Raw genomic sequence first — 14,070 nt, 5'->3', positions numbered from 1 at the left:
TGATGTCTCGCTTGCCAGGCAGGCGCTATGCCACTGAGCTAAATCCCCAGGCCTATAACAACTACTGTTAATTTCCTGTCATCTTGTTTTGAAATTCTGTACATTTTTATTGCTTTTTGTTGTTTTGTTTTTGACTTTATGGGGTTTTTTTGGTTTTGTTTTTTTTTCTCTTTAAAATAAAATTTTGGGGCTGGGGATTTAGCTCAGCGGCAAAGCACCTGCCTGGCAAGCGCAAGGTCGTGAGTTCGGTTCCCGGTACCGGAGAAAAACCAAAAAAAATAAATAAATAAAATAAAATGAAATAAAATTTTTAAAAAGTGTGCTTAAGTGAGCAACCAACTGGAATGAAAGGAACAAATCTGAAATTTAGGTACAGAAGAGCAGCATGATCATTTTATACAGGTATTCTTTTTGTTTTTCTGATTTTCTTGAGAAAGGGTCTCACGATGTATCCAGGCTGACCTTGAACTCACACAGAAACCACTCCTGGCTCTGCCTCCTGAGGGCTGGAATTATAGGCATGTGCCACCATTTCCAGCTCACAGGTATATTCTTTCATGATTAAAGAAAATACAGTCTGGAACATGAGAGTTGGATTAATGACACAAAGAGCATTATGTGTTCTATGAGGACATATTATTTGTGTCCTTTTGTGTCACTGGAATTGTTTTGTCTGAAAACCCTGATTCAAATTTTTCCTCCGCTTCTCATATTCTACTTGTTGGGGATGGGCATACCATAGTTATTTCTTATCAAGTTTGTAAGACTGTTAGATGGTCAGTCAGCTTTACTAAAGGAATGACTAAAATGATACATGTATATACGTGCATATATTTATACATGTATATTTACCTTTATACAAATATTTACATTTTTGAGTATAAAAATTTCAATATAGCTGGATGTAGTGGCACACATCTGTAATCTTAGCTACTTAGGAAGCTGAAGAAGGAGGATCATGAGTTCAAGGTCAGGCTGGGCAACACAGTGAAGCCCTTATCTCAAAAATTTTATGTATATAAAAATTTAAATATAAAATTCTGTGTATTGATTTGAAGGTAACAATATGCAATGGAATTACAATGGTGAACTCCTACCATCTTGTCTAGTGGAACTCTGTATTATCTCTAATGTTTTATTGAGAATTATTTGCTTATTCTCTTTAATGGTTTGAGCAATCTTTCATTCTTACATCTGATAATCTGAGCAATGTCGTTGAGGATAGCGATATGCAATGTAACAACCACTGTTGATTTGTATTAATTTGTCTTGAGACCCTGTATCACTGAATGTTCTTGCTTTGATTTGTTTATGTTTGTGACACTGGTATGCTGCTACTGTTCTATTTTTTGTTTGTTTCTCATGTACTACTCTCACTAAAATAAAAAAAAATTCTGTATATATAAATTATTATCACATGTATGTACATAGACATTTAAATGTTTTATTTCTGTAAATAAATTTTGTTTATACAACATATATTTAAATTTGATAATATATATGATTGCCACATATAATACATATAATTATATGTAATTTGGCAATTTACATAAATAGAATCAATGAACACCACTCTCAAGGAACAAAATAATATGAAATCATAAAATTCTTAAAGTTAACGTTCTTTTTTTGTTTTGTTTTTTTGTTTTGTTTTTTGTCTTTTTGAGACAGGGTCTCATTATGCAGTTCAGGCTGGCCTTGAGCTCACTTTGTAGCCCAGGCTGGTCTCCAACTCAAAATGATCCTCCCGCCTCAGCCTCCCAAGTACTGGGATTACAGTGTATGCCACCATGCTTGGCCTGGTTTTTAAAAAGGAAGAAATGTATGTATTTAAAACAAAATACACCTGACTACCCTTAAAAATACCAAAAACAACTCCACAGAATAATCGGTGGTAGCACCTGCTTACCTACCTGTAATTTATCTTGTAACTCTTTATTGTGTAAGGTAAGGGAAGCAACTTTTGCTTGCAGTAGGACAAGAAGATCTTGTTGGTCAGCTTCAGAACTTATATCCAATAAGCTATCACCAGCTTGGAAAAGAAAAAGGCAATTTAAGATAATATTGTTAAAAATGGCTATTTCTTTATCCTCTAACAAACCCCCTTTCTGGCTGACTCCAGTTTGTCCTAGTCCAGACTATGAAACCCCCATGAACAGTGAACAGCAATTTTCAGTTTCTGGTGTGGCCTCTTTGTGGTAGTCCTGGCACAGTGCTAGGCACAAGCACATCAAAGCTGACTCTGAAAACTGGTAGCTTTGGCAATGCACTTTCCATTCACTTGAGAAGTGAGTTTTCCTCCTTCTAAGAATCCTTTTAAAAATATCTGTGGAGGGGCTGGGGATTTAGCTCAGCGGCAAAAGCGCCTGCCTGGCAAGCACAAGGTCGTGAGTTCGGTTCCCGGTACCGGAGAAAAACCAGAAAAAAAATATCTGTGGAGGGGCTGGGGATTTAGCTCAGCGGCAAAAGCACCTGCCTGGCAAGCGCATGGTCGTGAGTTCGGTTCCCAGTACTGGAGAAAAAACCAAAAAATAAAAAATTAAAAAAAATAAATAAAAATATCTGTGGAATCTGGTTTATTTTTTATCACTACTACCATTAGTATAGTTCAGACTTAATCACCTTCCCTTGGAAATCCTGCGAACAGCTTCCCAACAAATCTCTGTCCCTCTTCCCAATGAAAATATAGCCTGTGTAGCAACATCAGAGTAACCTTCCTAAAAGATAATTTGGTATGTTGGGACATTCTTTTGGTCAAGTGCTTAAACTGTTCTCTCTCTAAAAATTATTTGCAAATTCCTCTATATTTGGCTCCAGTTTACATTTTCAGGTTTATGGCTCGCTATTTACTAGATTTCCATTTTGCTCAGATTCATGGATCCCATCATATCCTCTGTGTTATTAATATATGATTGATTCTTTGTTTAGCCCCAGAACTCCCCTTACAGCATCTCTCTACCTAGATAACTTTTAAGCATCCTCAAGGCCCATGTCCAACTCTGCCTCCTCCTTAAATCTGACCACCCTAGCATGAAATGATCTCTTCTTTGAATCTCACTGTAATTGCTATTGGTAAACCACAGTTTTTTTTTTTTTTTTTTAACATCCTAATGATTATGATGCTGAAATAGAAAGCAATGCTATTTTTTTTTAAAAAAAGCTATTCTTCAATGCTCAGTCAAGTGACAAAAGTTGCTTCTGAACTTAATGTAATGTGCTACTTCCTTAATGCAGAAAGTCTTCCTATGAAAAAATATCAATTGAACAAAACTGTGCGCAATGACAGTTGCTACAAACTCCTTAAATATTGCTGACTGCTACTAGAGTTTTTTTTTAAACTATCATACTTCTCATTTTCTCATAGCCATTTAATGCAGAGATGATTTTGATCTTAATCTGAGGGGCTCAAAATTTACGTTTCTTCATAGAAAATCTTGCTTCTGAAAATAAGGCATTGTTCTGATTCTGAGGCCTAACCCACGGCTTTTCTGAGTCCCCTTAATATCAAGCTTTCTTTCTCGTAGAATGAACTAGGATACTAACATCATTATTGCAATTCTAAGTAAAAGAAATTACCATACAGATACAATGGGTGTTCTTAAACTATCCAATGGAATTTACCCGTTGGGCATAGAAAGTGGAATGCTTCTATATTCTGCAAATCAAAGGCTCCAAACACAAATAAAATGCACACCACTTTAAGAAACTGAATGCTGAAACAAAAGAGAGCCTTTGAAATCATCTGCTGTATATGTTAATTCTGAAGATACTGTACTACATTCTCATAGATAAAATGAATCTGTAGGAGTCTTTTTTTTATTTAGGAGGGACTTAAAAGATACAATGAATTAAACCCTATCCTGGAGTAGAAAATATGATTTTGTATGCTTTCATTAACCCTCTGTTTTCGCCTGAGTCTGCTTACGCCCTAAAGTGGTAAAGTGAGATTGCGGCAGTCACAGAGGTGCATGGTTCTTTTTAATCAACAGCCTAAAGTTTATGGAGCACATCTCAGAATGCTGCTTTTAAATGTGTAAGGTAAAATTAATAGGCTGTGGTGATCTAAATGTTTATGTTGTGACACACCAAATAAGAAGATGCAGAAGCAGGTCTAATAACTGCCAAAATTCTTAGCTGATAGTCAACATAGCTGCAATAACAGTAAAGTGCTAGAAAAGTGTGAATGCGGGGGCTGGGGGTTTAGCTCAGCGGCAAAGTGCCTGCCTGGCAAGCGCAAGGTCGTGAGTTCGGTTCCCGGTACCGGAAAAAAAAAAAAAAAAAAAAAAAAAAAAAAAAAGAAAAGTGTGAATGCTCTTCATGACAAAGTCAAAGGTCTGATAATACCACTAGAGTTTACTGTCTATAATTGAAGAAAATAGTAGTGCTTTTTTTAAAAACAAAAATTACATTTTTTATATCAAAACTCAGAGATTCTTTAAAATCTAGGTTAAGGCCCCCCTAAAGTCCTGTGCATTGCTGGCTGTTCTGTAGCAGGCTTGTTCTCATGCCTTCCCTGTACAGAGTGACCCAGTGTGACTTTTGCTCTCTTGAAACGGACATGGAATAAAGGTTTAGTCAAAGGAACAAAAAACAGATGGTCTTTATCTTACCTGTAGTACTGTCACTTAGTCTGTCTTTGTTTTCCCGTATAGAACTAATCTCCGCCTGCAGAAACACAAAAATGACTTAAAAAACATATTCCTAAACATAGCATTGCACAAAAGAATCACGCAGATTCCTTCATTGAGAGAGCAAAGTTGGCGTTATTCTGGCAGAAATGTGGGCAGATCTCACGAAAATTAAGTATTTTAAGTATAAATGAATAAAAGTAACAATTTATAAACTAAGGTATAAGTTCTAAAACATTAGAAGCTCCAGAGGGTATATTCTCAAAATATTTTTCAGAAATTTCGTTTAGTGAGTGTAACAAAAATATCCTTATAATTATATATAACAACTCATTTATAGGGCTATATTCTAAAACCCAAGGTGGAAAGATTACTTTCCTAATGATCTCACTTACTTGGGTCATACATTTAATATTTCTGAATTCTGCAAATCAAAGAATTTTACTTATCTGGATCACACATGGGTAATAAATAACACTTGTCAGGGAATAAAAAGGTAATTTTAGGAAGAAAAATTTATATGGCCTTGGGTTGGTAAATGATCTCCTAAAGATTTAATTTAGTCCCCGTCCCTGAATATATTAATATATTGCAAAAATTCTTAAACTTCAAAGACAGACTCATTTCAAGAATCGTATTTCAAAACATTAGTTACTTTCTAGATATTATTATGTTTCATCTAGATGAGGCACAGATAGTGATAAGGGAGATCATTTTCAGCAAAAACACTTTTATAAGAGCCCAAATGTTCAAAATTACATGGCTTATTTTTAGCAAATGCGTATCTTTTCAAAAAGCTGTTCTTTCCATTTTTGAAAAAATGCCTTACTTTTCATGGTACAGTAAATGACATCCACTTGAAGTTTACAATGTGAGTAGGTTCTGACAGATGTACACCCATGGAACCACCACTATCATCAAGATATAAATATTTTCGTTACCCCTAAAGGTCACCTCATGCCTCATCACAGCCAATCCCCCCCACTCCATCTCCAGGCAACCATGATTCTCCTTTTTGCATTTTCTAAAATTGCCAAACATAGAATGTCATACTGCAAGGACACTTCGGCAGGCTTCTTTCATTCAGCATGATGACTTTCAGATTCATCTATGAGGTTGCTTGCACCACAATGCACTTTCTTATTGTTGAGTACTATTCCATTGTACGAATAGATCACTTATCTTTATTCATGCACTTATTGAAAACTGAGTTGTTTCCAGTTTAGGAAAATTGTAAATAAAGTTGCTATAAACATCGATGTATAAGATTATTGTATAAACCTCTATTTTCATTCCTCTTGACTAAACACCTATGAGTGGATGGGGGATCATACATTAATTAGGTAGATGTCTAACTTGTGAGTATGGTGGGGAAGCACCAGGGATTGAACTCAGGGACTTTCCACTAAGAAGTATCCCCAGCCCTTTAATTAATTTTGAGAGAAGCTCTTGTTAAGTCACAAAATTGCCCAGGCTGGGCTCAAATGTACAATTCTCTTGGTTCAGCTACCCAGAGTGCTGGGATTACAGGTGTGCATTAGTTACTTGGCCCTAGTGTTTAGCTTTCAAAGAGACTACCAAATAGTTTTCCAAAGTAGTTGTACCATTTTACAATTTCACCAAAAGAATATGAATAGCCTAATTCTTCCATATTCTCACCAACACTTGGTATATTTAGTCTTTTTGATGTTTAGCTATTTAAAATATGTCTTTTTTTATCTTATTTGTTAAGAAGTTATAGTCTTTTCTACTCTTAAAAGTCACAATTTGTGATATTTTTCTTTGGAATGCATTGTTTCTTCTAAGCCACAGTCATATGAGATGATATTAGGGAACTAATTGGAGTATAACTTCCTTGCCTTGTCTTCTATAGGTATTTACCATGAGTTTATTAATAAAGTCAAGTTAAAGTGAAGGAATGATAGGTTGATAGACTATTTTTCATATCAATGTACAACATCCAAGTTAAAAAAAACTTACATTTAGTAATTCTGAGATGGAAGCAAGTAAATATACAATTATACAAATTGAATTTCATTTTAACAATTACAAATTTTATTTCATCCCAACTACAGTTTCCTAGTGATCATTCTTCTGTTTCCTTAAAATATTTGCCAACCACAAAATTACAGACCTTGGTAGAATAAGACCTAGTAGATTTTCTAAAATTCAGGTAAATTATCTTTGTCTCTAGGAAAAAAATTCATATACACATTGTCTCTGGAGCAATTTTAGTTTTACAAAAAGCTTTAAAATAGTGACATAGTTCTCCTAATGTAGACTTATGTAGTAATGAGGCATTAGTTAAAATGAAGATATAAAGACTGATAAATTATAGGCTTTAGTCTGATTACACTAGTTTTCCACTAATGTCCTTTCTCTGTTAGAGGATCAATATATGATATCACTCTTTATGAAGAGAAATTTAAAATTTTTGACTTTTGCCACTTTATTCATCGGTAGTCAGGAATAAACAAGGGAGTAGCTAACCAGCCAGAAGTTAGCAACTTCTACCATTTTACATTTTAAAGAACTTATTTTTAATTGTTAAATAAAAATACATACATAATATATAATAACTTATAATTAACATATAATACATTGATATATGATATATAATATATAATGATTATATAACATAATATATAATTTATAAATAACATTATATGTATATGGTATGATGCTTTGAAATACACGTATAATGTAGAATGGCTAAACTGAGCTAGTAAATGCGCACTATCTCAAGCACTCATTTTTGTGAGAGAACATTTAAAAATCTACTCTGTTAGCAATTTTCAATACTATAATACATTGGCACTAACTACAATCACTATGTTGTACAAGAGATCTTGTAAATTTATTCCTCTAGTGAAACGGAAATGTAACTTTTGCCCAACACATCCCCAAAATTCCATACTTCCCTCAAACTCAGAACCCCCATTCTACTTTCTGCTTCTCAAAGTTCAACTTTTTTAGATTCCATGTCAATGCCATTTATCACTATTTAAAAGAAAGAAAATTAATTATTGGTTAGTAAATGTAATTTATTCTCTCCACTCTTGTTTTTCTCTCCTGTCCATGACAGGAAAAAATAATCAGTGTCCTTCACGGTGAAAAGTTGTGAACTAATCATTCAGAGTATATTGTTTTGGCCAGTGTTGTGTACTTTAAAGGAAGTCTATCATGTATTTTTAAGTACAGTAACGCAATTGAACACAGAAAATAAGTACCTTAAAGGGAGGTTCAGCAAAAAATAGTGATTCCTTTCCCGAAAGAGGTGTTGAAGTTATTGATCTTGGGGAAGATACATCACTCAGCTAAAAAAACAAAATGAAAACCACCAGTAAAGAATGTGTTTTCAAAGTCGTTTCTTCTGCAGTGCTTAATAATTAGTCTATTCAGTTGGTGCAGTTAAATCTTATAGCATATCCTTAGCTTCAGTTAATTCAAGGATAAATTTTTTTTAGCCAACTCAGCCATTTCAAATACTTTTTGAAAACTTATAGAGTAAAACTAAGTAACTTTGATTCTAATATTAACTAAAATCAATTTTTAAAATTATAAAATTTTTATTTCAGGTTGAGCATACTATTAATGAACATGTTAATATATATTTAAAATTACTTATCAGATGAGATACTACTCTCCATCTGAATATTGATGGTTTTATTTTTTAACAGCAAGCCTCAGTCTGTTTTTATTTGCCACTTTATAGATTTCTGGGATCCCTCCTCTATGAGGTAGTCATAAGCTCAGAAATAAAAACTCCTTGTAGTATTAGACAACCAAAAATGTAATTTGAAAGGCAAATACATTTAACAATGTTTTAAGAGACCAACTAAAATTCATTTTCATCTAACTGCCTTACTCATTTCCCTATCCCTTACTGGTACTGTTAATAAAGGGAACTAAAAATACACTAAGCTTATTATCTTAAAAGTATCTGTCATAAGATTGAGAAGTTTCCTTGAGGTTTTAAAAAAAGGAGACTGTTCAACTCTACAGTTTTTAAATAAATTTTAAAAAATCAACATTATTTCCATACTAATTATCAAAATCTTTCTTATCGCAATTTTCAATTTATTATTTTTTGCTTGTTTCTTTTGTTTGTTTGGGTTTTTTTGGTGATGCTGGGGATCAAAGCAGGCCCTCATGCACAGTAGGCAAGCATTTTACCATTGAGCTACAGACCCATCCCCACAATCTGTAGTTTCAAACCACAAAAGAAAATTTATAATGTGCACTTCATGGTCAGTTCTAAAATATTTCTTTTTGCCCTAAACACAAAATGATAAAATCATGGTTTTGCTGGTATATGCTTGTTGACTTTTGGTTTGCTTGTTTTTACCTGGGTAGGACTGATAGGAGGTGGTGGAGCTCTGCGTTTTTTTGGAGTTCCACTTCTTTCTGAGCTTATTTTAGAGACTTGTTCATGCTGAAAGTTATCACAGTCCAAAGAATGGAGGTGGGTTAGTTAGGTTAGTAAAGTCTGAGCAAGTAGCTGCATCAAACAAATAAGAAAAAAACCTCAACAGTTCATGCATTTCTTACTTCACTGAGATCTGAAATCTGCTCCTAACCAAAAAAAAAGAAAAATAAGTAATATGCATGCTCCAAGTTTTCTTCTACCAGCCCATGCTTTTATAGTAAGAAATTTAAAAAAAACATGACAAAACCAGACTAAGCTGGAGAACTGGGAAAGTAGAGGATAAGGTGTTGTCTTTCATAACTTAGAACATAGAATACAATTATCTAGTCATCTTTCCATCTTAATGCAAAGCAATAGTATTTTCTACACCTCTGTATTACCTCCATTCTGTTTTCTTTTTAAGAATATTACTGTGAATGAAAGGGGGATCTCACTCTGAAGGTTACTGATAAGTAAGTAATGAAGTTAGCACATAATAAATTCAGTATTATTTGTTGATTACAACAAATAGTAACATGCATTTAGGAAAAACTCCAAACTAACAGGGCAAACTTCTCAATTTCTTCTCTGGGTAACATGGAATGACATTTTAGAAAAACTCCACCTAAAATAAAATGCTAAATCTCTTATTTTCCTTACATATCTGACATTTTCATGGCCATAGGTCTGTAGTCTATGTGATATTGACAAGTAATTAAAATACTGTTATTTGGTCTCAGTTTAAGTCAAACATTTTCACACCAGTAGGACTATCAGTACATTTCGGGAAAAGATGAAGTTTAAAGTTACATGCTTTTGAAGTAAAGTAAATCACTAAGAATACTTTTACTACCTTATAACAATGAATCATTTATCCCAAACATATTTCAATAGTTAAGTATTTTCAGTGTACTCTTTATCATTGATTCAACTAAAGAGCTTAATACAAATATTTTCAAATTTCCACAAACAAAAATGAAAAAAAAAAATGCTTGGCCACCCCTACCCAAAAATAAATACCTGCTTTGGTTTTGTTGGGCTCTTTAAATCTAGAAAGAAAAGAGTAAAAAAAAAAGAACTATAAGAACCACGGTAACTCATATCATATACACTTTGGGTGGCTACAAAGATACAGACATACATATCACCAAACATTTAACACTTCAGGTTTTATCAAGCATATGTTTGCAAGAATAATGAAATATATCATATTACACAAATTCCTTTATCCTTTGGGGAAAATGAAATGGATAAATTTAAAATAACATTGGTTATTTTCTTTCACATACCAGTATCCTGAGAGATTTTTGATAAGAGAAGGCTTTGAATTCCTGCATTTTCTGAGAGTTTGGAATAATGTAAGGCATTGTGTCCAAGAGAATCTACAAGGTTTAGGTCTGCACCCTTTTTAATTAAGGCTTCCACGATGTTAGAGTTGCCAATCTCACAAGCCAGCATAAGAGCAGTTCTAAAGAAAGAAGATACAAAATTAGTACTAACTAAATGTGAAAACTCTTTACTGGGAAATCAGTTGTCCTAAAAACACAATGGAAATGAAGCTTAAGTGAAGTTAAATTTTTACTACACTTAAGAGTTCTGGGGAATTTGAAATGGAATGCTATTAGGCTGAAATTAGGTGGAAATTGTTTTTAAAACTTCAAATCAAATCATATTTAGTAAAACAACAAAGACATAATCCACAATATTTCAAAAATGATCGGATTTAATGTGACTGGCACAAATCTTGTCCTTTCACTATATTCTAACAAGCCAAAAAAAAACAAAACAAACAAACAAACAAAGAGTCTATATTTTAAGACCATTTTAAGAAAGTAATCAACATTTGTTTTATTTTGCATGAAGTCACAGGAAGTGGTTTATACACTGGTTTGTACACTTTAATATTTAATACTTTCATCACTGCCACAAAAATGTCTGGGAAAATTTCCTGTTACATTGAACATCAAAAGGTGGAAAATCAAAATTTGATCACCAAAAAGGTAGAAAACTAAAAAAGAAAGAACTCAAAACCACTTTATAGGACAACATCCAAAACACAGCTGTGTTTATGAGACTTAGAATGTGAGTTTTGCTGGAGTTAGACAGTTTTTGCCTAATGGTGCAGTACCTTCCATTTTTGTCCCTGGAATTGACATCTGCTCCGTGATCCAGGAGAAAGCAACAGACTTCATTATGGCCATTTTGTACTGCAAGAAGCAGTGGTATACTCCCATCCTAGGAGAAAAACTGAGATTTAGATCTTAAACCTAGCATCAATCGCCAGAAATGCAAAGGTCCTGTTCTTTGCACATTTTTTCCCTGACATATGCTGGTCCAACACTGATCCAGCTTGGTACCTTCTGCCCTCTTCCAGCATAGCTGAAGGAGTATCACTGACCGTTAGCTTTTTCCAAGAAGCATTAGCTTCTTGGACTTCTTGTTCCCTTAGCCATTACTGCTTGAATAATCCCTTGAGAAAGGGTGGAACACAAAGAGTATTAAGGATAAGGGCAAGTATACATGAGAATTCGGGGATCAGTCTAGAGAAATGAAGATTTATCTCAATGTGGTACCAGAAGGACGTACCACATGTTAAGCAGCCTACTCCCAGTGAACTATTTCCTGCCACTCCACTGGTCTTTCCAGAAATTGTACCCTTTCACTGTCTTACTAGGTAACCTTACCTAACACAAGAGTATTTATCTAGTACTAACAAAAGACAACATAAATTAAGAGCCTATTCATCTATATAAGATAAAGAGATGGATATGAAGAACTAGTTGTTTAATATACCATGACAATTGTCAAACCCTTTGGAAAAAATAAAGTTAGACTCTCAACTGATGTGTAAGCTATGTCAGATGGAGTAAGAATTTAAACATTACAATATTATAAGTGAAAAAAATACTAGGAGAATATACAGGTATTTCTATAATCCAGTGTGCGGGTGACTGGATACAAATGACACAAACCATAAAGGAAACCTATTATTCTGCTGGTTTGTTTGTTTATTTGTTTTGAAACATAACCCACAAGTTAGTCAACAGTAATTTTTAATTTAGAAACATTCAAATAGGCAAAAAGAAAAGTTACAATATATTGAACTACTCAAAAATGAGTATTTAAATAATATAATTGCTACTACAGATTATATTTCATAGGATAATTTCAGATAGATTTCTAAGTATTATCTCTGTAAAGTTATAATACTTTCTAGTTAGGAAGTACAGGTTGAGTATCATTTTTCCAAAAGGCCAAAAGTGTTTGGACTTCTAGATTTTGGAATATTTGTATATAAGTAATGAGATAAATGAGTATAGAACTCAAATCTAAGTAGGAAGTTCACTTATGTTTCATAAAGACTTTGTAAACAGCTTAAGTAACTTATACACTATCTTAAATAATTATGTATGGAATTATGGTGTGAAATTTTCCACTTGGGGTAACATATTGGTGCTCAAAAAGTTTAATTTTTGATTTTGGGTTTTTGAATTAGGAACATTTAACCTGTATTAAGCTTTAGAGAGTATGAATTTATTTACAGACCATCAAGTCACTTCATGGTATCTATATCAGGTACAAGTATCTATATGTCAAGTCTCATGCCACTTCTGACACTTAACCTTGCATCCATGTGCAATAGATATATTTATTTTCCAAATAGCCTAGGGAGGTTAAAGTAGGCTAAAAGTGGTCTTAAAAGCTGCAAAATTCTAATCAGTAGGTGATTATCCCAAGGTGATACATGAGATACAGAAGTAAAATAATAGATCTCTTTAAATATCTTTTATAAATCAAGAAAATAAACTTAGGTTGATGACAGAATACATATGAAACTGTATGCAAGAAATGCATGCTGTAAAATGTTTTGTTAATCAAAAAGAGCACAGAGGAACAACATATAAAACCATTTTGCGGAAAAGATCTATTTGGAAAGCAACAGAATTTTGCCCGATACTTAAGACTCTACAGTCTCAGTGACTCTCAGAGGTAGCTTGCAATACTCTAGAATTCAGTGTCAATTTCCACCTCGAATGACCTGGTACTTACCAAGTCCTTGAGGTTTACAGGGCTCTTATGTTCACAGAGGAACTGCACAGCTTGAAGGCAGCCCTGTGCCGCTGCAGGAAGGAAAACAGAAACACCACAGCCAATCACAAAGCTACTCCCACAACCAGGACACCAAGCACTTCTTAGGAAGGAAAAGACTGTGCTCTACCCAGTCAGCACACATTCACTCAAACTGCACAGAGGTATTGGAAATTACTATTTAATTTTCAGTTATCCAGCCTTAAAGCCAATTCCTGCCAGGCAAATGTTCGGCTTAGCTTTCCACTGGACTTAACTTTTCTACAGCTAGCTATCCAAGACATTTTTAAATCCAATGCTGAGAGTTCAGTGTCAGTGTCACTTAAAGTTTGTGACAGAGAGTAAAACAAAACATTAATAAATAAAATCAATTGATGTTTGTGTTGACCTCCAAATCAAAAAAATCTTTTACATATATTACCTGAAATCTACAAATGCTTATGACTATCTCTTACTTTTAAAAGGAACTGGAATATAGATGTAAATATAGATACAGATATAGATAAATGTATATATTTACTTAAAATATATTTTTGAATGTATTTACTTACATGGTGCTGGGAATTTAACCCATGGCATCCTGTACTCTAGCACTAAGTTATATCTGCAGGCCTACTTAAAATATATTCACCATGATAGGTTTTACTGGTTATATGATAGGCAAACAATGACTTCTGGTGTACTCCTTGATAAAACTACATGTTTATAAACTCAGTAAAACAGAGATGTCTAGGAATGAAGACAGAAAAGAGCCCCAACAGAATGATAAAGTTAATGGCCTGAAAGAAAGGAAGCAAGAAAGCAAGAAGAGAAGGAAGGAAGGAAGGAAGGAAGGAAGGAAGGAAGGAAAGAAAGAAAGAGAAGAAAGAAAGAAAGAAAGAAAGAAAGAAAGAAAGAAAGAAAGAAAGAAAGAAAGAAAGAAAGAAAGAAAGAAAGAAAGAAAGA

The 14,070-nt window shown here is 33.7% G+C and overlaps 1 protein-coding gene and 1 long non-coding RNA gene across 5 annotated transcripts in view; one reads left to right on the top strand and one right to left on the bottom strand.

The window, feature by feature from the left end:
- Rai14 (retinoic acid induced 14) overlaps positions 1 to 14,070 on the bottom strand; it is a 148,907-nt gene that overhangs the window by 8,903 nt on the left and 125,934 nt on the right. For 2 of the 4 annotated variants that reach the window (XM_013514963.1, XM_005386173.2), the window contains exons 7-14: positions 13,087 to 13,157; positions 11,165 to 11,271; positions 10,326 to 10,504; positions 10,057 to 10,085; positions 8,977 to 9,063; positions 7,859 to 7,945; positions 4,611 to 4,665; positions 1,914 to 2,032 (exon numbers count right to left, since the gene is read on the bottom strand). In XM_013514963.1, coding sequence (XP_013370417.1) covers positions 1,914 to 2,032; positions 4,611 to 4,665; positions 7,859 to 7,945; positions 8,977 to 9,063; positions 10,057 to 10,085; positions 10,326 to 10,504; positions 11,165 to 11,271; positions 13,087 to 13,157 — 734 coding nt within the window. Of the gene's footprint in view, positions 1 to 1,913; positions 2,033 to 4,610; positions 4,666 to 7,858; positions 7,946 to 8,976; positions 9,064 to 9,179; positions 9,204 to 10,056; positions 10,086 to 10,325; positions 10,505 to 11,164; positions 11,272 to 13,086; positions 13,158 to 14,070 lie in introns of all 4 variants that reach the window. The other 2 variants (XM_005386174.2, XM_005386175.2) reach the window with 2 other exon arrangements.
- Positions 1 to 14,070, top strand: part of LOC106148676 — a 40,342-nt gene that overhangs the window by 14,263 nt on the left and 12,009 nt on the right. The window lies entirely within an intron of this gene.

The sequence above is a fragment of the Chinchilla lanigera genome, unplaced genomic scaffold (assembly GCF_000276665.1).
Source record: "Chinchilla lanigera isolate Chin_1 unplaced genomic scaffold, ChiLan1.0 scaffold00025, whole genome shotgun sequence".
Lineage (NCBI taxonomy): Eukaryota > Metazoa > Chordata > Mammalia > Rodentia > Chinchillidae > Chinchilla > Chinchilla lanigera.
Note: the sequence above shows the minus strand (reverse complement) of the source record. Positions and strands in the feature narration are given on the sequence as shown.